Below are 24,609 nucleotides of genomic sequence, written 5' to 3' on the forward strand. Positions count from 1 at the left end.
AGTATGAGTTGTTTAAAGAGTAAGAGTGGGAGTGGGAGTTGTTAAAGAGGAAGAGTGGGAGTGTGAGTCGTGAGGGAATAATTACGTTGGTGTTAAAATCTGTGATATAATCTTCCTAAGTAATAACTATAAAAGGTAAAATAAGAGCTAAACTTAAAATATATTTACATACTAAAAAGTGGTAAAAATTTCAAGCATGGTAAAAAATTAGGTGCTCACAGCATGCCCCTCTATGCTTGGAAACATGAAGAGTTTTCAGGCAAAGAAAAGATGAGCGATATGACTAATTTTTGGCCATACCATTATTCAAAAGGGAAGAGATAAGAGAAGAGTGCAACCGAGTCTTGATTTTGGATAGCCTACATATCCTGCATTATAGGGGAATTAGGCCACGTGTAGTTCAAGGGAAAAGATGAAATTCTGAGTTTGGAGAGTCTAGTGAGGTTCCGTCGAGGCTCAGGCATGTAGTCTTGCTATTACATCATAATCAAAATAAAAAAGAAACTAAACAAACCTATCAGCTATGAGTTACAAGATTCATACGTATAAGTCTTCTGAAACTTGATGTTGAGTCTTGACTAGTTTTTCACGCACAATTTGATCTGAACCTTGATGTTTACTAGTTGCAGGTGTTAGACTCCGAGGTCTGCGGACACGGCAGATATACCTTGAAGTCTCCAAAGCTGTCTCGGCTCACTGATAGTGCACCTGATAAGGAGCACCTGGATCTGCACACGAAAAACATGTGCATAGAGTAGCATAAGTACACTATAATCGATAACTAGTAAGTGCCAAGCCTAACCTTGGTCGAGTAGTAACGAGATCAGGTCAGGACCCTACTGGTATATATAATAATAAAGCAAGGCAGGAATGAAATATTGCAGTAAAATAAAGACTAAAATTTAACAAGAAAGAATTCATAGAAGGTAACAGCTCAGTACATAGAAATACAACAGGGGATCTCCCGAAATACCGTCTTGTAGTCCCAAATGTAAATGTGCAGGGGGATCTTCCAGAATACCGTTCCGTAGTCCCAAAGTAAATATGAAAGATAGGGGAATCTCCCAGAATACCATTCCGTAGTCCCAAAGTAAATATGCAAGACAGGGGGATCTCCCGGAATACCGTTCCATAGTCCCAAAATAAATATGCAGTACAGGGGGATCTCCCGGAATACTGTTTTGTAGTCCCAAAGTAAATATGCAGCTCAACTAATAGAAATAACAGTTACAACAGGAAAAACTACAATTGAGACTAAGTTCAAGTCAAGGAAAAACATGAATTTCACTAAAAACATGTTGCACGGAGTTCAGATAAACAATTAAGGCAAGCAGGCATGCTATTTTAGTCTAACAGGATACTACACATGTTAATAAAACTCAAATAAAAAGGAAAAACAGGTTATTATTTAGTAGAAACTAGGTTTTTACAACATTAGCACGTGTACGTACTCGTCACCCCACATACACGTCGCTTACAAATCAAAACAGTGCCAAATCCTAAGGGGATTTCCCCCACACAAAGTTAGGCAAGCCACTTACCTCAAACCAAGCTTAATCAATCGGTATGAATGCCTTTTCCAGGAATATACGACTCTAAATGGTTCTAATCTAGCCAAAAATAATTCGATACAGTCAACAAAAATTATACTAATCAATTTCATAAGAAAATACTACATTTTTCAATAAAATTCCGAAATTAACTCAAAAATTGCCCTTGGGGCCCACGTCTCGGAATCTGGAAAAACTCATAAAATCCGATAACCCATTCAATTATGAGTCCAACCATACCAGTTTTACTCAAATCTAACTCTGAATCGACATCGAAATCTCAAAAATTCGTTTCTATGAGATTTCTAAAATTTTCACAAATTTCCATCTCAAAACACTAATTAAATGGTGAAAATAATGATATATTCATGTATATTGACCAAATCTGAGTTAGAATCACTTACCCCCAATATTTTTCCTTGAAAATCTATCAAATATCGCCTCTCCTCAAGCTCCAATTTGTCAAAAACGGCAAATGGGACGAAGTCCCCTGTTTTATAATTCTGCCCAGGCAGCCCTTGGTCCTCGATCATGATTTTGATCCTGGCCCTCAATCCTGGCTCTCGATTATGTCCCTCGACCCTGGCTTCGATCCTGGACTTTGATCCCGGCATTCGACCCTGGGCCCGATTTCTTTTCTTCGATCCTGGGCTCGATTTCAACATTTCTAGCAGAAGAAAAATTGCAGCAGCTGTTTTAGTCCAACTTTTGATCTGTTAACCATCCGAAACACCCTCGAGGTACTCGGGACCTCAACCAAAAATACCAACAAGTTCTAAAATATCATACGAACTTATTTGAAACCTCAAATCACATCAAACAACGCTAAAATCACAATTCACACCCTAATTCAAGCTTAATAAAACTTAAGAATTTCCAACTTCTACATTCGATGTCAAAACCTATCAAATCAAGTCTGATTGACCTCAAATTTTTTACACAGGTCATAAATGATATAACGGAGCTATAAAAAAATTTGGAACTAGATTCCGACCCTAATATCAAAAAGTCAACTCCCCGGTCAAACCTCCAAACTTAAATTCCTATTTTAGTCATTTCAAGTCTATTTTAACTACGGACCTCTAAATAAAATTCCGAACGCGCCCCTAAGTCCAAAATCACCATACGGAGCTTTTGGAATCATCAAAATTCTATTCCGGGGCTGTTTACACATAAGTCGACATCCGATCACTATTTGAACTTAAGCTTTAAAACTTGGAACTAAGTATTCCAATTCATTCCGAAACCTCACCGGACCCGAACCGACTACCCCGACAAGTTCCTTAATAGTTATAAAGCACAGAATGAGCATTAAATAGGGGAGTGGGTCTATAACTTTTAAAATGACTTGCCGAGTAGTTGCATCCTCCCCCTCTTAAAACAACTGTTCGTCCTCGAACGAGCATAGAGACATACCTGAAGTGGTGAAAAGATGAGGATAACGGTTGTGCATATCCTGCTCGGTCTCCCAAGTCGCCTCCTCGACCGGATGACCCCTCCACTGAACCTTCACGGAAGTAATGTCCTTTGACCTCAACTTTCGAACCTGCCTGTCCAAATAGCCATTGGTTTCTCAACATAAGATAGATCATTGTCCAACTGAACTGAACTGAAGTCTAACACATGAGACGGATCGCCATGATACTTCCGGAGCATGGAAACATGGAACACTAGATGAACTGCAGAGAGACTAGGTGGTAGTGCAAGTCTGTAAGCCACCTCTCCAACTCTCTCAAGAATCTCAAAAGGCCCAATATACCTAGGGCTCAACTTGCCTTCTTCCCGAACCTCATAACACCCTTCATAGGCGAAACCCGTAGCAAGATCCGCTCACCAACAATGAATGCAACATCGCGAACCTTTCGATCCGCATAACTCTTCTGTATGGACTGGGATGTGCGAAGTCTATCCTGAATCACCTTAACCTTCTCCAAGGCATCCTAAACCAAGTCTGTACCCAATAGCCTAGCCTCGCCCAGTTCGAACCAGCCCACTGGAGACCGGCACCGCCTACCATACAAGGCCTCATACGGAGCCATCTGAATGCTCGACTGGTAGTTGTTATTGTAGGCAAACTTCGCAAGTGGCAAGAATTGATCCCAACCACCCCCAAAATCTATCACACACGCACGGAGCATATCCTCTAGTATCTGAATAGTGCACTCGGACTGTCCATCCGTCTGAGGGTGAAATGATGTGCTCAACTCAACCCGAGTACCCAACTCATGTTGTACAGCTCTCCATAACCATGATGTAAATTGCGTACCACGGTCAGAGATGATGGATATCGGTACGCCATGAAGTTTGACGATCTCGGGGACATAAATTAGAGCCAATTGCTCTGAAGAATAGGTAGTCATCACAAAAATGAAATGAGCTGACTTGGTCAGCCTGTCCACAATCACCCAAACTGCATCAAATTTCCGTTGAGTCCGTGGGAGTCCAACAATGAAATCCATAATGATTCGCTCCCATTTCTACTCCGGAATACTTCTGAAGCAACCTACCTGACCGTTGATGCTAATACTTCACCTGCTGGCAATTTAGACATCGGGTTGCATACCCTACTATGTTCTTCTTCATCCTCCTCTACCAGTAATGATGTCTCAAGTCCTAACACATCTTTGTGCCACCCGGATGAATAGAATACTGCAAACTGTGAGCCTCTTGGAGAATCAACTCATGCAAACCATCTACATTGGGCACACATAGCCTTCCCTGCATCCCCAATGCACTATCATCTCCAATAGTGACATCTCTAGCATCACCTCGCCAAACCCTGTCCTGAAGGACAAGCAGATGAGGGTCATCATATTGACGCTCCCTGATACGATCATAAAGAGAAAACTGAGAGACCACACAAGCCAATACTCGACTCGGCTTAAAAATATCCAATCTCACAAACTGGCTGGCTAAGGCCTGAACATCCAACGCCAATGGCCTCTCTGCTCCTGGTAGATATGCTAAACTCCCCAAACGCTCCGCCTTACTACTCAAGGCATCGGCCACTACATTGGCCTTCCCGGGATGATAGAGAATGGTGATATCATAATCCTTAAGTAACTCCAACCACCTCCTCTGATGGAAATTAAGATCCTTCTGCTTGAACAGATGATGCAAACTCCGGTGATCAGTGTAAATCTCACAAGGCACACCGTACAAATAATGCCGTCAAATATTTAAAGCATGAACAATAGCTGCTAACTCAAGGTCATGGACATGATAGTTCTTTTCATGCACCTTCAGTTGTCTGAACGCGTAGACAATCACCCTACCATCCTACATCAATACCTCATTGAGACCAATCCGCGATGCATCATAATATACAGTATAAGACCCTAAACCTATAGGCAACACCAATATTGGGACTGTAGCCAAAGCTGTTTTGAGCTTTTGGAAGCTCTCCTCACATTCCTCGGTCCACTTGAATGGAGCACCCTTTTGGGTCAATTTGGTCATAGGTGCAGCAATAGAAGAGAAACCCTCTACAAATCGACGGTAATACCCCGCCAAACCAAGAAAACTCCGGATCTCTGTAGCTTAGGACGGTCTGGGCCAACTCTGCACCGCTTCAATCTTCTTCGGATCCACCTGGATCCCATCACTCGATACTATATGACCCAAGAATGCCACTGAGTCTAGCCAAAACTCACACTTTGAAAATTTTGCATATAACTTCTTTTCTCTTAAGGTCTGAAGTACAATCCTCAGGTGCTGCTCATGATCTTCCCGAGTCCGGGAGAACACCAGAATATCGTCAATAAACACAATGACGAATGAGTCAAGATAAGGCCAGAACACACTATGCATCAAGTGCATAAAAGTTGTTGGAGCATTTGTCAGCCCAAATGACATCACAAAAAATTCGTAATGACCGTGCCGAGTCCTGAAAGCAGTCTTCGGGATATCTGGCTCCCGAACCTTCAACTGATGATATCCTGAACGTAAGTTAATCTTGGAAAACACTCTTGCACCCTATAACTTATCAAATAAGTCATCAATACGAGGCAATGGATACATGTTCTTCACTATGACTTTGTTCAACTGCGATAATCAATACATATCTGCATAGAACCATCTTTCTTTTTCACAAATAAGACATGAGCACCGTGATACACTGGGCCTGATGAAACCCTTATCAAGCAACTCCTGCAACTGCTCCTTTAACTCCTTCAACTCAGGAGGAGCCATACGGTAAGGAGGAATAGATATGGGCTAAGTGCCCGACAACAAATCAATGCCGAAATCAATATCTCTATCGGGCGGCATGCCTGGAAGATCAGCTGGAAACACATCTGGAAAGTCCCTCACTACTGGAACTGACTCAACTGTAGGGGTATCAATACTGACATCTCTCACATAAGCTAGATACGTGTCACACCCCTTCTCAACCATTCGTTGAGCTTTAAAAAATGAAATAACTCTGTTGGGAGTATACTCTAAGGTACCTCTCCACTCTAATCGTAGAAATCTTAGCATAGCCAGCGTCACGGTCTTAGCGTGATAATCAAGAATAGCATAATGGGGCGACAACCAATCCATGCCCAAAATAATATCGAAGTCCACCATGTTGAGCAATAATAAATCGGCTCTGGTCTCAAACCCACTAAGAGAAATCAAACACGACCGATACGCGCGGTCCACAACAAGAGAATCTCCCACAGTATTAGACACATAAATAGGGAACTCAAAGAATCCTAAGATACGCCCAAATATGGGGAAAAATAAAATGACACATAGGAATATGTAGAGTATGGGTCAAATAATACTGACGCATCTCTATGACATATTGGAACAATACATGTAATGACAGAATCAGAAGCAATTGCCTTTGTACGAGTAGGAAGGGCATAATATCTGGCATGGCCTCCCCCTCTAGGGCGACCTCTACCTCCCCGACCTCCACCTCAGGCTGGCTGAGTAGGTGGGGTGGAAACTGGTGTTGTAACCATAGCCTCAGGACCCGGTGGAGCACGTTGTGGCTGAGAAGTCTGTAGAGGTGCTCCTAAACCTAGGGTAATCCCTCACCATATGGCAAGTGTCGCCACACTCAAAACAAGCTCTGGGAGGGCGTGGCTGTTGTGACTGGCTCGGGCCAGGTCTGTTGGACTGGCCACTAGGAATACCCCATGCAGAAGGCACACTAGATAATAGCGTTGTATAATAAGGCTCCTGGGGCCTAGAAGGAGCTGGAACAGCGCTGGCGGCTGGAAGAGCTGCATGAATAGGGCGACTCACATAACCCCTACCATGACGAGCTGCTGGGACACGAGCACCATAATAAGAACCAGTATCTAGAGACCTCTTGGCCTCGCTCTCCTCTCTATCTCGGGCAGGCATGCCCTCCAATATCCTGGCAATACTCACAACCTGCTGATAAGAAATATCCATCTCCAACTCCCTGGCCATACTAATCCGGATACTGGGGTGGATTCCCTCAATAAACAGTCAAACCCTCTCTCGAACTGTGGCAACCAAAGCTGGTGCATGTCGGGCCAAATCACTGAAACGGACTGTATACTCTGACACAGTCATGGATCCCTGGCGCAGCTACTCAAACAACGCGTGCCATGAGTCCCTGAGGCTCTGAGGGACATACTCTCTCAAAAACATATCCGAGAACCGAGTCCATGTAAGTGAAACTGCCTCATCCGGACTACTCAGCTCATAAGCACGACACCACTGATAGGCTGCTCCTCTAAGATGGAATGTAGTAAAAGAAATCCCGCTCATCTCCGTTACGCCCATAGTACGGAGAATACGATGACACTCCTCCAGAAAACCTTGAGCATCATCTGTAGCCAATCCACTGAAGGTAGGTGAGTGGTACTTCTTGTACCTCTCAAGTATGAGTTGCTCCACCTCAGAAGTTGCTGCCCTAACCTCGGGCTGAGCTGGAGCTACCGGTTGTATTGGTACAATCTCTGAAACCTGGTCGACCTGAAACCGCTGCTCTAGAGTATCGGTGACGGGAGTTTGTGCTCCTCCCCAGCCTGAGATATGGCAAGAGCAAGTGGAATCAATACAGCCTGAGCAAAGGTGTTGAACATGCTCAGAAACTGGGCTAGAGTCTCCTGGAGGGCTGGTGCAGAAACAGGTACCTCAGGTGTCTGCCCTCCATCTAGAGCTACTGGGGGCTCCTCTGTAGCAGCTCGTGCGGGTACCCTGGCTACACCACGTGGATGTCCTCGGCCTCTACCCCGGCCCTGGCCTCTCGCGGCTCTAGCAGGGGGCGCGGGTGTCTGATCATCAGATCCGCCTGTACGTGTCCTCACCATCTGTGAGAGAATAGAATACTGAAGTTTAGAATTTTTGAAGACAACAATTTTCGCACGACAAGGAATCAAAGTAGTGAAATTTTTCTAACAGTTCCATAGCCTCCCGAAGATAAGTACAGACGTCTCCGTACTGATCCGTGAGACTCTAATAAACCGGCTTGTGACTCACAACACCTATGAACCTAGAGCTATGATACCAACTTGTCACAACCCAATTTCCCCTCCTTATTACGTCATGACGGCACCTAGTCTTTACGACCAGGTAAGCCTAACATTTGCGGAATAATAAAATAAAAACATAAATTTAACAACATAACTGGGTACCATGCTGCTTGGCATGTACAATAACCAACTATTCAAAACAATTACACAGTAATCCCAAAACCCGGAACATCGTGAATCACAAACTACAGAAGAAAAATCTAGTGTCTCTATATGCCAGAGTCTAACAAAAGAAAAAATATAGAAGATAATGGACGTGTGAAAGAGTAGAAGGGGACTCTGAGGTCTGTGGACGCGGCAGATATACCTTGAAGTCTCCAAAGCTGTCTTGGCTCTCTAACAATGCGGCTGATAAGGAGCACCTGGATCTGCACACGAAAAACATGTGCAGAGAGTAGCATGAGTACACTACAATTAGTACCCAGTAAGTGCCAAGCCTAACCTCGGTCGAGTAGTGACGAGGTCAGGTCAGGACCCTACTGGTATATATAATAATAAAGCAAGGCAGGAATGAAATATCGCAGTAAAATAAAGACTGAAATTTAATAAGAAAGAATTCATAGAAGGTAACAGCTCAGTACACAGAAATACAACACGGGATCTCCCTAGATACCGTCTCGTAGTCCCAAACGTAAATGTGCAGGGGGGTCTCCCGGAATACCATTCCGTAGTCCCAAAGTAAATATGCAAGATAGGGGAATCTCCCGGAATACCATTCCGTAGTTCCGAAATAAATATGTAGTACATGGGGATCTCCCGGAATACCGTTCCGTAGTCTCAAAGTAAATATGTAAGACAGGGGGATCTCCCAGAATACCGTTCTATAGTCCCAAAATAAATATGCAATACAGGGGGATCTCCCGAAATACTGTTTTGTAGTCCCAAAGTAAATATGCAACTCAACTAACAGAAATAACAGTTACAGCAGGAAAAACTACAATTGAGACTAAGTTCAAGTCAAGGAAAAACATGAATTTCACTAAAACATGAATTTTAGTCTAACAGGATACTACGCATGTTGATAAGACTCAAATAAGAAGGAAAAACAAGTTATTATTTAGTAGAAATCGGGTTTTTACAATAATTAGCCCACGTACGTACTCGTCACCCCACGTACACGGCGCTCACATATCAAAACAGTGCCAAATCCTAAGGGAATTTTCCCTACAAAAAATTAGGCAAGCCACTTACCTCGAACCAAGCTCAATCAATCGGTAAGAATGCCTTTTCCACGAATATCCGAATCTGAATAGTTCGAATCTAGGCAAAATAATTTAATACAGTCAATAATATACGAATCAAATTCATAAGAAAATACTATATTTTTAAATAAAAATCTGAAATTAACTCAAAAATTGCATGTGGGACCCACATCTTGGAATCCGGTGAAACTCATAAAATCCGATAACACATTTAATTACGAGTCCAACCATACCAGTTTCACTCAAATTCGACTCTGAATCGACACCGAAATTTCAAAAATTCATTTCTATGAGATTTTTAAAATTTTCCCAAATTTCCATCTCAAAATACTAATTAAATAGTGAAAGCAATATTGACCAAATCCGAGTTAGAATCACTTACCTCAAATATTTTTTCTTGAAAATGTATCAACAATCGCCTCTCCTCAAGCTCCAATTTGTCAAAACTGGCAAATGGGACGAAGTCCCCTGTTTTATAATTCTGCTCAGGCAGCTCTCGGTCCTGCCTCGATCATGGCCCTCGATCATGGCCCTCGACCCTGGCTTCGATCCTGGCCTTCGATCCTGACCCTCGACCCTGGCCCTCGATCCTGGCCCTCGACCCTGGACCTCGACCCTGGGCTCGATTTCTGCATTTTGAGGAGAAGAAAATTTGTAACAACTTTCTTAGTACAACTTTTGATCTGTTAACCATCTGAAACTCACCCGAGACTCTCGGGACCTCAACCAAAAACACCAACAAGTCCTAAAACATCATACGAACTTATTTGAAATCTCAAATCACATCAAACAATGCTAAAATCGTAATTCACACCCCAATTCAAGCTTAATGAAACGTAAGAATTTTCAACTTCTACATTCGATGTCGAAACCTATCAAATCAAGTGTGATTGACCTTAAATTTTGCACACAAGTCATAAATGACATAACGGAGCTATACAAATTTTCGGAACTGGATTCCGACTCCGATATTAAAAAGTTAACTCCCCGGTCAAACTTCCAAACTTAAATTCCTATTTTAGCCATTTCAAGTCTATTTTAACTACGGACTTCCAAATAAAATTCCGAACACGCCCCTAAGTCCAAAATCATCATACAGAGCTGTTGGAATTATCAAAATTCTATTTCGGGATCGTTTGCACATAAGTCGACATCCGATCACTATTTGAACTTAAGCTTTAAAACTTGGAATCAAGTGTTCCAATACATTCCAAAACCTCACCGGACCCGAACCGACTACCCCGACAAGTTCATTAATAGTTATAAAGCACAGAATGAGCAGTAAATAGGGGAGTGGGGGCTATAACTTTTAAAACGATTGACCGGGTCATTACAATTAATTCACATGAAGTTAAGTCTACGAGTTTAGGTGATAGAACGATTTCAATACTTAATATGATTTGATTTCTATATAAAGAAATTGAATCTTCTGCATTCTATCACTGATAGAGAGCTTCAAGCTTCTGTCTTTAGAGGTAGAGTCGAGAGGGGAACAAAAAAGGCTGAAGAGAATTAGCACAAAGTCGCAAACCCGTAACCGCAACCGCACCGCACAGATATTCAAAAAAAAATATTTTAACATGTCCCACACCCGCATATGTCTAAACCCGCACCGCCCCGCACCCGCACCGCCCCATTGCCATCCCTGAAAACAGTGTCTCAATCTATCGAAAACAACCTCTATATCTCCGCAAAGTAGGAGTAAAGTATGTGTACACATTACCCTCCATAAACCCCACTTTAATTAAAATATACTAGTATGTTATTGTTGTTTATCCTTAGGAATGCCCAAGGTGAGGTAGAGGAAACGGGAAGAGAACTAGAGAAGGGCTGATTAACTACCATCGAGCTACCACTCAATTATTTTAATTGACTTCCTATTTTTCAAATGCGACAGAAATAACTTTAGTTAGTATATTTCTGAATCATAAGAACTTTGAGTTGTGCTCGATTAAAATAACCTTTTGAGTGACTAATAATAGTAAGAAATGACCATTAGCAAATAACATCAACATGGTATTGTAAAGCTAAGTTTCATGGTAAAATTTCATTACAAGGTTTGTATTACAGAAGTCATACTTTTAGGTAAAAGATACTTGGTGGATTAACCATATATCTCAGTTCTCAACTAAACAGATGCTTCCAACTTTTCATCTTCAGAATCTTTTTCATCCTCCGAGAAATTTGGAGCTTTAGGAACAAGTCCAAGTAATTTGAACATATTCTGATCAGCATCATAGTCATTGTTGGGTGTAGTCAATAACTTGTCACCTGTAAAGATGGAATTTGCACCAGCAAGGAAACACAGAGCCTGCTCAGGGATAGAAAACCGAACTCTTCCGGCAGAAAGCCTAACCATTGCGCTTGGCATTGTTATTCTCGCTGTCGAAATCATCCGAATCATATCCCATATTTCCACTGGCTGAAAGATGAAAAATGAAAGATGAGATTGTCAAATAATTTGAGAAACTCAGATAGAATGACATTCATTTTGCATAGCATTCATTTCAAAAAGCTGTCTTCGTATCCTTTCACTTAATCTACTTACAGAAAGGCATTGAATTTCATCTGAGACTACGTGTCAATTATCTTGTGGTCTATGAATATCACGGTTTTGAAGAGTTTGCAAAGACTATCTCTGTTTATTGTTTTGCTCTTTAAGTTGCCGTTAACTAGAGATTAGGTTTCCAGTCATGTTCTAAGTTAGTTGACATTTGCCTGAAACCACGTGTGCTACTTCGCAGAGATTGAAAGGTAAAGAATCAAAGCTCAAACAAGGCTAAAACTTAATAAGATATAGTTCCTTAAAGCGGTAACGCTCTACCAAGAGCTCTTCTAGGACGGCTTAATGTATCATGTTGGTACTATATTATGGTTACAGGCCAAGTCAATCAGCATGTTTTTATTCCTGTTTTGGCCGCTGAAAGGAGGTGTACAAGGCGCAAAGCATTTTAGAATCACAAGTTAACAGAAAGTACTGCAATAATACTTAAAATTTCATTTCTAAAAATTACCTTCTGGTCTTCCAGGGGCGTGCCTTTTACTGCAATAAGTGCATTAATTGGGACACTCTCAGGGTGAGTCGGAAGAGTTGCCAGGGTATGCAACAAACCAATTCTATCCTCTTCAGCCTCACCAAGCCCTATTATTCCACCTGATAGCAGAAAATAAGGGGTTAGCTAAGATTTTGACAAGGTTTGGCACACCTTGGAGAAATTTACGGCACAACCTCAGAAAGATTGTGTCAAAGTAAAAACATTCCTCTTCAGAAAAGAAAAGTAAACACATTTAACACAATTTTTAATGATTCCCTTGAATTTCAATAATGACATATTAATTAAGAATATGTACCATCTATATTAATGATTCTTATATCTATGAACAGGAAGTCATAAAGGAGAAAAACATTTCAAGGAAAAGCAGCAAGAAGCTCATTTTGAAGTAACTGAAAGACCTTTCATTGATAATTTAAAACTCATGTCCAGTACTTGAAGTAGAGTTCAGTTTTATGTTCCATCAAGGGGCTGTCAAGGCTGCTTAAGAAACCTTAAACTGCCGATGAAATTTTACTTACGATCAAATAGTTTCAACTCCATATGTGGCGGTGTGAACCTAATAGTGTGATACTACAGTATTTGCATATACATACACATGCATGCACCAAATATAGAGATAGAGGTGTCTACTTAATGTTAGTTTCAATATATAAACACAAACTGCAAAAACCAAAGGTGAATGACAAGTTTTATACTTCAAACGAATACCTGAACACACATTAATTCCTGCTTCACGTACATGCTTCAGTGTTTCCAGCCGCTCGTCGTATGTTCTTGTGGTTATAATATTAGGGTAGTACTCTCTTGAGGTGTCAAGGTTGTGATTGTATGCTGTAAGACCTGCTTTCTTGAGCTCTAAAGCTTGTTGCTTCTCAAGCATTCCCAAGGTACAGCAAACCTCCATTCCCATGTCCCTTCATATTGAATATATTTTGCACAACATTAAGTGGCCGTTTGGACACAAAAATTGTAAAATTCCAAAAAAAAGTGAAAAAAAATTTCAAGTGAAAATGGTATTTGAAAATTAGAGTTCTGTTTGGACATGAATATTATTTTGAGTTGTTTTTGAAGTCTTGTGAGTGATTTGAGTGAATTTTGAAAAACAGCTTTTTGGAGTTTTTCAAATTTTTGAAAAATCCCAAAATTTATCTTCAAGTGAAAATTGAAAATTTTATGGCCGAACACCGATTTCGAAAAAAAGTGAAATTTTTTTGAAAAAAAAAAGTGAATTTTTTTTAATGTCCAAACGGACTCTTTATTTGGGGAGAGAAAAAACAATGGATGCCTCGGTTGTTTTCATGTCATAGCGAAATATATCAACATGCTTGTGTGTACATTTATATATGATACCAATGGACACTCACAATTTATGGTTTTCCTATTATTTTTGGTTAACTCCAATAAACAAGATTTGGAACAAGGAGCTAAGATGAAAATGCTGCACGCTTTTGGATTAAGAGTTGCAGAATCACAAAATTACCCATCAAACCTTCTCACGCAGAAGAATGCTTTTAGAATGGGTAACAAATGGTTTAACCAACAAAGAAGTAAATATATTCCGGCTTCTGTGTTCATTCTATGAAGCGGAAGGAATGCCTCTCAATTTTAGCAATGATCCTACTTCTCAATTTCATCAATCATCATAAATCCAGTTTCCTCACTCTTTCAATTTCACTACTTCAAAGAAAAAGCAAAATAGAGAGCAAGGCCATGCATTACTGTCCTCAACATCTAACCCATGTCCATGTCTGTTAGAGCACTGTGCAAGCACCAAAGCAAGCAACTAGAAGAACCAGATGAAGAAGCAGCAAGGATATTGCATAAGATGAGCTTAAATAAAAGTTCCTACTAAATATTTCTCATAGATTCTAAATGAATCTAAATAGCATCCATTTTCAACCCTCCTCCAATCTCACTTGGCTGGACCAAATATACTAAACCCATTTGTGATGCACTGCTAGAGAAATGAGCTCACAACGCTCTTCACTTCTGAGCGCTAAATCCTGAGAAAAGAAACATCATGTCTACGGTACCGACCTTGAAGAAATAGGTGCCAATACAGCAGAGCATTAAACTTTTTTATCAGGATATCAAGATGACCCTGTAATATACAGACATAACAGTGTTCACTAGCTTTCCGTTTTTCTTTGGATAAATAGCTTCTGACAAGGTGATTTACCCAACATATCTTATTGACCTTGAGGTTGGTGTTGCCTACATATCTACCTATGTAGATGAGGATGTGTGGTCCTGAAACTAAGCTTGAGAACCTTCTAAATGTTTGTAGATAATGGTCTACAGTACGTCAATTTTTTAGCTAGTTCTCTGGTAGGAGACAGGACACTGCAAGACAAACATACTGAATGTGTCAGGAGCAGTCTCCTGAATACATTCTTTGACGAGAAGAATAAACAAACAACTCCCTGCAAACTTGCATCTGTTTCTTCTTTACATAGATTAACACTTAGTTAACAAGTGACATAGTAGCTTATACATTAGATGAACAATTGTAATCTTTACCCTACCCAGAAAAGCAAAAGGCAGAAACAAGCCTCTTTCATTTTCCCTTCTCTAACCAAATAAGAGGCTATTGAAATAGAGCTAAAACAGTTCCTTCAGCTTCTTTTCAGCGAGTTGCCGTTCAGTGAGTATTATGACCAGCTAGCTAGTCAGATACCCCTCTGGCAGCTCAGAAAATGTGAAGATAGAAGAAAATAAAAAGAATAAGGAAATGCATAAACATTAAGTCCAGTGAATAGGGGACACCAAAGAAATGCTACAGATTCATCAAACTGCTGTCTACTTTACCCACCTCATTATAGTGGTGCATAACACCAGATATAGAAATCACTTGGCTTTCAGTGTAATATCAGAGACAGTTTATCGGAAGGTATTGGAGTGTAAAGGAGAACCATAGCCCATACCTTATTTCCTTCACATACTTGGTGATCTGGTTCATATTGGTTTTCCTTCCTATGGTATCCCTCCATGCAGCACCCATACAAAAACGAGTGCTTCCTGCCTCTTTTGCCTGTCAACACATAAAAGTAGCTAAAATACATTTAAAAGGAGATTGAACCTCATTGTATGTTACGTATAATGCTGCCAAAAGAAATCTAATTGATTGAGATAATTAATTTTTACTGCATATATTGTCATATTTATACATCTATAGGTTGGCCTATTATGGGTTACTTTGTTAGCCGTAGTGGTACAAGGGGCAGAATCTAGGAAACCTTAAATTTTTGAGAAATCATAACTTCCTCAGATGCAGTAGTATTTTATTAAAGGGCATCAATTTCAGGAGGAACTCCTCCCTTAGAAGTGGGATCATTATCATCTAGCCATTGTCACCCTCCAATATCAGGCTAAGGAATAAATAATGTCTACTTATACTTGAGGATAAAATATTCCACCAAGAGAAACAGAACAGAGCACCTTTCTTGCTGCTTCAAGAACAGCATCCTCATTCATGAGTTTTTGTGCTTTCAGTCCTGTATCGTATCTAGATGATTGAGGACAATATGAACAATCTTCACTGCATCCCCCTGTCTTAATAGACAGCAAAGTACACTGCTGTACTTCTCTAAAGTTATGAGAATGTCTATGTACTTGAGCCTGTAAAAATATTTTTTTCAATGAAGAAAAGAAAATATCAAAAACCAGATAGAGGGTCTCACAAGAACTTAAGTAAAACGATTAAGGAGCAAGCTCCAAAGTAACTAGAAATGATAACTGAAAAATGCATTTTTCACGTTGTTCTGGAATGAATGATAAAAAGTTCAGGTCACTGAGTTGTGGAATAGATGAAAATGTTTTCCATGAATTCATTTTTTACCTTGGGAATAATTCTTTTTATCTAGGAAAATAATTTCTGAAGCATTTTCCATTATTTGGTTGGACAAAATGCAGATTGGCATAGGATAGTTGTAAAAGAAGTAGCCCCGAGTATAAGGATTGTGTTACTTATTTTTAAGTTATAGGTTGACAAAAATATCTAGATGTTGATTGAAGTAAATATATGTAGTAGGAATCAAGATAGTTGTAAATCAATGTATTTGATGACATTGATTTACAAATATCTTGATTCCTACTACATATATTTAATGTATATAAATCAATGAATCAATGTATTTGATATGAAATTGGTTTACAATATATTTGATATGACGAGGGGAGCCTTGGCTTAACTGGTAAAGTTGCTTTCATGTGATCATGAGGTCACGAGTTCGAGCCGTGGAAACAACCTCTTGCAAAAATGCAGGATAAGGTTGCGTACAATAGACCCTCGTAGTTCGGCCCCTTACCCGAACCCGCGCATAACGGGAGCTTAGTGCACCGGGCTGCCCTTTAACGTATTTGATATGATAGGAGAATGTTTTGCTCAAAAATGTTCTTTTTTCAAGGAAAATATCTTCCGCCACAATTGACAAAATGACTTCTCTCACCTATTTTGTAATTTTTCTTTACAAATTTCTCAACTGATTCAATCTCATTGTATCAATCAACACCTAGACAGTGTTAAAAATGTTTACTAGTTCCTAAAAGTATCATCAAAACATTGTTTTTATAACTTCTATATCCAACCAAATGCTGAAAAATGATCCAGAGAATTATTTCCTAAGGGGACACAGTTTCCTCCACACCAAATGCACCAAACACGCCTTAAAAAAAACTAAAAATCATACTGTAAATTAGCACAAAGTTAACCACGTTAAGGGAAAATTAAAGCAAAACCAGTCAGGCTAAAACTCAGAGGAAACAACAAAATAGAACAAAAGATTAAAAAAACTAATTTGATAGCTTATTTATGATTAAAAATGTACGGTCGACACTCAATTCATCCGCAATAGTAGGAATTTTCTTTAGAAAAACTCAAAATAAAATCAATGCAGGAAAATTCAGTAACTCAAATGATTCAAAAATGGAAAATTCGTACACAAAAATGTCAGTAAACAGGAGAGAGGTAAAAAGGAGAAAGAATACGGACGCCATGAAAAAGGAGATCGAGGAGTGGGGAGTCGTAAATAGACTTGATTTCATCTCTGCTCCAGTCATTTCTAGGCCCTTCCCTTATACATCTCTCCGATTCTATTGCAGCTGCTGAAGCTGATAATGAGGAATAATTCGGGGGGCGCGACTGCAGTAGAACTAACGACGATAACGGCCGTCGAATCGATCGAAGCCACATCATCGTCTTCACTAACAACGATAACGGCCGTCGAATACTCAACAATGGCCGCTCTTTTGCAGAAGCACTAGTGAGCTGAAGCAGCAGTAGCAGCTCTCTCTATTTGCTATTTGCTGCTTTGGAAGTTCCGCTGTGTTATTGTTAGCACTGATTTTAATAGAGTGGGTAGTGGTTTAGGTTCGATTTTATTGTACTTTGTGCATCTTTTGTTGTGACGTTCTCCTTTTTAGTCGTTTCCTTTTTCTTTCTTTTTGAAATTTACTCAAAAGAAACCAAACTTCCGTTTTCTTTTTGCATAACATAAATCAAGTTTTGTTTTATTTACTGAAAAGGATACTCTCTGCCGTCCTAAACTAAACTATCCAAGTTTGCTAAATTAAGCAACTTGGTTTATGTTCCACAAAAGTTTGAGAGCAATAATGCACTTATGTACTTGTAACTCTTTTATAACTTTAATTAATGTCCGAGCTAGTTCAACTCATCTTGTTTAAATTTCGAGTATACGTTAATTCCCACCCGATAAAATTCACATAATGTTGTCTCTAATGGGATTCAAACATTTGTTTACATAACTATCAATCCAACTCTTCGACCACTAGCTCGCCCCCATAGAAGCTACTGTTACATTTGAGTTTATTAGAGATATATAAGTGAGACATATAAAGGGTAAAAACAGTCGCTTAAAACAAAGTACATATTTTTACAACTTAATTTGGATTTGTAAAAAATAAGGAAACGGGTCATTTTTGTCTGGACATACTAAAAGATGATGCTTATATTTCTTGGTTGAAAGTAGAAGAGATTGAGAAAAATTAAAAGGGAGTGGTGCACTACATGGACTCCATTAGTCCCAGCCCTTCTAATTGGGAGGTTCCAACTATAAAAACAATTAAAGAGAATGAATAATACTTCAATATAAATTAACAAATCATCCTCCCACTTGCACTTGATTATAGAATATAGTGTGAAGGACAAAGAGGGAGGAACAACAGTTATGATAAATCAGACTTAAGGGTGGCTACTGGCCACTTAAAATCCAATATACAAGCTGGTTTCTGTTCAACAGAACTTCTCTTTATTGGTTGAACAAGGAGGGATGTCACTCTTACATGGAATCTCTTGACAGGCAAGCTTAACATATCCACGACGAGCAAAATAATGGATTGGCAGTGCTAGTACTTTTGTTGTGCTTTTTCAGCATCTGAGAAATCACGGATGATCAACGACCATGCTGAACTGAATAGGTGTAAACTCATATTTTCCAACTGGAGCTCCGGTACAACGTGTGCTAGACATGAAGCCTCCAGAAGCAATGTAGAGTTCAAGTGCGCCTTTCTCAAGGATTAGCTTCACATAGTTCTCTTGTTTCCCAAACAAAGACCTTCAATTCATGCAGTGATATTACTAATCCTAGATAAGCTAAAAAATCTGCAATTCAGGTACATGTTACAATTCATAGGTTTAGTTGGTGGAAGACGAGAAGGTACCTTAAGTGTATATGATCACAATAATACTGATGCACAATAAAGGAAAGAACTGTATACATCATGTGGCATCAATTCTAATGCAAATCGACAACAGATTGATGAACTCTCTTAACACTTTAAACTAGAAATTACACCTCCATTATAATTTGCAGAAAGGCCACTTTACAGATGCAGATAAAAAAGATTTCAGAGTCCGTCAGCACAGCCAAAATGTTCCTAATCCATAGGTAAATCAATCAGCATATAAACTTTTTTGCAAATCATTTTTCATTTTGTGATGCCTAAGATATTTATACTTGTTTGCTGCTGACACCTTAAAGAATTTAAGGCGTCTTAAAACGGACAAGCAGCAAGCACCACTAGTATGAACAATTAAATCATCACAATTGACAACCATAAACTTTTCAAAATAATACAACCCAAGGATATAGTTCATCGGTCCATGAAACTGAATGAAGAACATTGATAACAGGATTTGAATATCAGTACAAGAAAGAGAAGGGAAAAAAAGCTTTGTGATTTCTTCCCATCTACCTAAGCTTTGGTGAGCCAAGTTACCCATATCCTTGCAAGTTGGCCCAGATACTACCATTGTTCTCCCAGAGAAGAAAACATAATGATGTTCATAAGTCAAATGTGTAGTTTTCCAGCATTGAAACTCTGATAGGCCTCATTACCAAATTTCTTGCCGCGAATTAATGATAGTAACAGGTAATAATGATATTTTCTGAAGAAATAGACGGTAATAAATGATACTTTCTGAAGAAATAGACAGACTTCATGAACAGAAATTACTAAGAAGGTCTATTAGTTCAAGTTAAATGCCCAACTGCCACTGTTACATGAATTGCATTAGGCAGTCAATGTCTCTCCTACAAGTTGGCAAACTAATTAAAGGAAAAATAAGAAGTGATCAAACTTCTTCAACAAGAATAATACAATTAAAAACGACAATGACGACAGCAATAACTGTTTGACAAGTAATGTATCAAGACACTTACCAGGAGCTAAAAGCAATTTGGCCTTTAATCCATGCAACGTAGATTTACCTTTGGTCAAAACGGCACATAACTTTCCTTGATAAAGAGCAGAAACCAATCACCAGCTCTTAGATTGAGTTTTCCAGCCATGAGGAAGCAGCTTAATGAAGTCGTTCCAGGATTATGAAAATATGCCTTTGCTAGATTTTCTATATATTATAATGCTGGAGGAGAAAATTTTGTTAACCTGTTCTTCAGTAAAAGTGAAACTTTATGTATGAAACAGCTAGAATATTCCAAAAGGTTATTCAATCCCCGGGAATGGGCTTCAGCAGTCAATGATGTCAGGATCTCGCTTTAGGTCATTACATTTGGCGTATCAGGAGACAAAATTCTCTATAGTTATCCAAGGCAAGACTCCAAGCTGTAAAATTGTTTCAATGATCCCACAAGATAGTCCATGGAAGACCATTGGTGCATTTCCAGCACTTCTCCAGATTATGTGTTTCTAGTGTTTCCATCCACCTAAAGATAAATATACTCATGATCTGTGATCTGAGACTGAGAGTGTGAACCTCAGTAAGAATTTACAAAGGAAGAAGGCTGTGGAGGTTCACGCGATAGATGTAGTATGCCATGACAACCTTACTGAGAAGCTGGTATTTTCTCCAACTTCAAAGTGTATGGCTTCATTATTAACATTGAAAACCTATAAGATTCCAGAAGTTTTGCTTTCGCTGAAACAGAAAAGAAAAATTGGACAAGTTTGACAGGCCAATAGCCATCCAATTAATCATGGAAAAAACTAAAGGGACAAACTTCCTCTTAGCTGGAGGGATTAATGGAACCAGAGCCAGGTGTAGAATGTCTTCCATAGATTTATGTCCTTATTTAGGGATCCTTTTTCTATCAGACTTTAGGCTTTATGAACTGTTGTGATTTTTATAAATCCCTTGGTCTTCAATCCATTGTTTTGTCCTCCACTGTTGTTTCATTCTTATTTTATTGTTATCCACAGTCGTTTCGTTCGTTCACTTTGGTTCTTGCCCGAGTCCACACTCAGCGCCCTTCATAACAGAAGAATGACAGCAGAGAGTCTAGCTCAGCTCACAAATTTCCCAACAAACTTAACGCGATAGCTTTGTGCAATCATTTTGGATCCTAAGTACCCTTTAACAGAGGCCTCACCTTGAAAACTTGGTTATAAAATTCCTTAGAGATTTTAAAAGCTTTCTGATAGATGATACAGTAAAGAATTACTTCGTAAAAAATATTCTACTTAATTAAGTATTAGTAAAAGATAGGCAGAAATTCGAATTTAGAACAAGAAAAAAGGAACTTAATAGTGCATCAACTAATGATTTCAGAAGTCATAATAGATACAAATTAATGCATTAATAATGTTACAGAATTTGTTAGATTTGATCGCAATATAAAAGTTGTTAGACTAGCTTTTGATAGAAATCCAAGTACTACAATCAACATGTTGAAAATTCCTCCAAACTTCAACCATTTTATTAATTGAACACTTTATGAGATACTTATCTTCTTAAATCTGTACACAAGAGACTCTATTGACTTTTGTATCCTGGAGTTTTCTGTTTGTCTCACTGCCTCAGAAGCTTGATGTAAGCTTTGGATTCCACGACCCAAACTGGCAATTGAAGGAGCTGATGGAAGAGATTCAGCAGCACATTCTATTCCATCTCCATAAACAAGCAAGCTTGCACAAGTGGCTATACTGCATCCAAAGGTAGTCCAAGGCAGAAATCCAACTGGCCGGACTCGGCGTTTCCTCATAATTTCATAGAATGCCGTTCTCATGGCTGAGAGGCTAGTTTTCTCTGCAGAGGCTATAACTCCGTGAGCCACGGCACGGATTTTCTCTGCTGAAGCAGTTGCCTTAAGGACAGATGATTTGACACCAGAACTTGCCATTCCAGGTGCTACTACGTTTGACTTCCCAAATGCAAGAGCAAGGGCCTTTTGAGTTTGAGTCATGATGAGTTTTAGAGAAGCAGGGACTTTGAAGGTAACAACCTTCACTATCGTAGATGCAGGAACAACTTTAGAAAACGAAGAAGCTCCTAAAACTGCTGTGGCCCCAGCCCCAACAGCTACCACTGGCTTAACAGCTAGTAACCCTTTTCTGTCACTTCGGCTCGAGTTGTCCCCATCGCTCTCAGAGTCAGTGACCAGCTGCTCAACAATGTCCTTAACTTCTTCAGGTATATTAATTTTCCAGTGCTTCCTTAGTCCAGCTAAGCCACTGGCATCTACTACTGCAACTATTGATTTGAACTTCTCGGCCTGGCTTCGGAGGGCCTGTGCAAGAAGGGCGTGCGACTTGTCCTCAACAGAAAGCTCAGAAAATTCAGTTGTATGATATCCCATTTTACTAAGAGGCAGCCGACCAGCATTATTCAAAGCTATTCTCAATCCTTCGACGGCAATCTTGAAGACATAAACCTCAAAAAGGATATTTGAATCAACAGCATTTCCATTGCAAACATCATTAAACATCTTCTGAGCACAAGCTAGAGCTCTTCCTATTGAGGGAATATCAACAAAAATATCATGTAGATCAGAGAGCAATGGATAAACAGTCTGTGCAAACTGTGGTACTTGATAATTCAACTGCAGCGGAACATCCTCAGACCCCATCTTTTGCAAGGAACCTGAATTGACCAAATGCGACGACAACAACTTTACCATCTGAGACTGAACATCACTCGTAACACAAAATGCACGCGAATTTGCTGACACCAATAACCCCGTTCTTAGAGGAACCAGACTATTACCAGCCTCTAAACCGAACACTCCAAACCTATTCTCGTACCCCTCATCCCCCACACTAGAACACTCATTAGACGTGCTGCATTTAACAAAAGGTGACTCGAGCAACAAGAAAGACGAACCAACTTCTTCAGCTGCTTTCTTAGCAGCAGACAAATGCCCATCAAACCCAACACCAAATATCTCCCTCAAAACAACCCGCCCCGCAACATTCTCATACTTCTCCTTATTAATTTTATGCACAAAACACCTCTTCAACACCTCAACCGACGAAGTTGGTACCGAATCCTCCTCCTCCTCCTCAAAATTTCCACTATTACTCAACAAAAGTTCCTCTTTTTGATCACCATCTACTGAATTACCCACTTGGACAACTACAGCCTCAGGCTTAACTTCTCTAATTAAACACTGGGCATCTACAGCAGATCGTTCAGATAAATTCTGAACACACAATACGTATATTACAGCCTGTGATTCGGGTTCACGAATCGCGTAAACAAACTGCTTTGTGTTTTCGGGTACTGATAATTTCCTAACTAACCCATCAGAAATTCTCAAGTCATCAGGTTTTATTACAGAAAAAGGCCACAGATTTTGCAAATAGCTTAAACCCCACATGGTCTTTGATAGCTACTGCACCTTTTAAAGCTTTATATGTAAGTCTAGTTACATTTGAAAAACAAAGAATAGACTTAATACTGGATTACGTATACAAAAAAGGGCTAAAAAGGATGTATGTAAATGGAAGAAGCCAAAGAAGAGAGAGAATTGAAGAAGGGTTACCTGGCGTTGATGAAGAAGTGTCAAAACTTTTTGTGTTTCAGCTGTCTATTTTAAGGGATTTTTTTTTTCCCAAGGGGTGAAATTATGTAATTAATGGTGTATTTGGTACAACGGAAAATGTTTTAGGTGATGTTTTCCAAAAAAATATTTTTTTGAAAAATAATTAGTAATTTTATTTATTTTTTGGTATTTGGTACGCAAATTAAGAAAAATAACTCAAGAGTATTCGTAAAAATTTAGATACAATAAACATGAAGTTATAAACTTTCAAACCAAATAACCTTTTTTCGGGGAGGGGAGGGGCGGGAGGGGGTGGTGCATAAACTCGAAGAACCAATAACCATTGGTATAATGGAAAATATTTTTCGTAGAAAATATTTGACAAGAAAATGTTTTCTTGAAAAACAAGTAGTAATCTTATTCGTTTTCCGGTGTTTGATACGCAAATTAAGGAAAATAACTTCTCAAGAGTAGTCATAAATAATTTAGATACAATACACATGAAGCCATAAACTTTCGAATCAACAACCTTCCGAACACACAAATTTCATAAACTTCTGAACCACTAAACTTTCAAACCCGTAAACTCTATAATTTCTAAACCCGCAAATTTCCAAACACATAAACATCTGAACTAATAACTTTGGAACTTGTAAAATTTCGAACATGTAAACTGAAAAATAAAAAAGTCCGGAACTGAAAATATAAAAAGAAAAAAAATTGTGTGGGTGGGGTGGGGTGGGGTGGTGCGGAAACGAAAAATATAAAATACAAAAAAATAAAATACTGGGGGGGGGGGGTGGGGGGGGGGCAAAAAATGAAAAATAACAAATAATTAAAGTTGGAGGGGGTTGGGATTAGAACTTAGATGTGAGGATAGGTGGAATTTTTGAAATTTTTCTAACTTTTTTTTAGAGAAGTCATTTTCCTCAAATTTTAGGAAAATCTGATATCTAAAAAAATATTTTTTAAACTATTTTGTGCAACCAAACAGTAAAAAATAGAAAAATATTTTCCGTCGTATCAAACACACTCATAGAATAGTAACTTTTAAGGGATACTGT

The 24,609-nt window shown here is 39.2% G+C and overlaps 2 protein-coding genes across 2 annotated transcripts; both read right to left on the minus strand.

Moving 5' to 3' along the window:
• Nucleotides 1–11,247: 11,247 nt before the first annotated feature.
• On the minus strand, nt 11,248–17,657 carry LOC107809497 (biotin synthase, mitochondrial). Its single transcript, XM_016634149.2, has 6 exons — nt 17,299–17,657; nt 15,747–15,926; nt 15,233–15,339; nt 13,017–13,222; nt 12,267–12,406; nt 11,248–11,674 (listed from the first exon to the last, which is right to left on the minus strand). The coding sequence occupies exons 1-6, from the start codon at nt 17,500–17,502 to the stop codon at nt 11,381–11,383; spliced, it is 1,131 nt and encodes a 376-aa protein (XP_016489635.1). The 5' UTR covers nt 17,503–17,657; the 3' UTR covers nt 11,248–11,380.
• Nucleotides 17,658–21,298: 3,641 nt separating this feature from the next.
• On the minus strand, nt 21,299–23,581 carry LOC142161653 (uncharacterized). Its single transcript, XM_075244506.1, has one exon. It carries the CDS (start codon nt 23,378–23,380, stop codon nt 21,497–21,499), a length of 1,884 nt encoding a protein of 627 aa, XP_075100607.1. The 5' UTR covers nt 23,381–23,581; the 3' UTR covers nt 21,299–21,496.
• Nucleotides 23,582–24,609: the final 1,028 nt, after the last annotated feature.

Source organism: Nicotiana tabacum, chromosome 22 (assembly GCF_000715075.1).
Source record: "Nicotiana tabacum cultivar K326 chromosome 22, ASM71507v2, whole genome shotgun sequence".
In the NCBI taxonomy this organism is placed as follows: Eukaryota; Viridiplantae; Streptophyta; class Magnoliopsida; order Solanales; family Solanaceae; genus Nicotiana; species Nicotiana tabacum.

Coding starts and splice junctions, on each gene's coding strand:
- LOC107809497 (XM_016634149.2), bottom strand. CDS start 17,502: ATGATGTGGCTTCGATCGATTCGACGGCCGTTATCGTCGTTAGTTCTA. Junction 15,340..15,746: donor TTCTTGAAGCAGCAAGAAAG/GTGCTCTGTTCT, acceptor ATGTGTTGACAG/GCAAAAGAGGCAGGAAGCAC. Junction 11,675..12,266: donor CGCCCCTGGAAGACCAGAAG/GTAATTTTTAGA, acceptor TTCATCTTTCAG/CCAGTGGAAATATGGGATAT.
- LOC142161653 (XM_075244506.1), bottom strand. CDS start 23,380: ATGTGGGGTTTAAGCTATTTGCAAAATCTGTGGCCTTTTTCTGTAATA.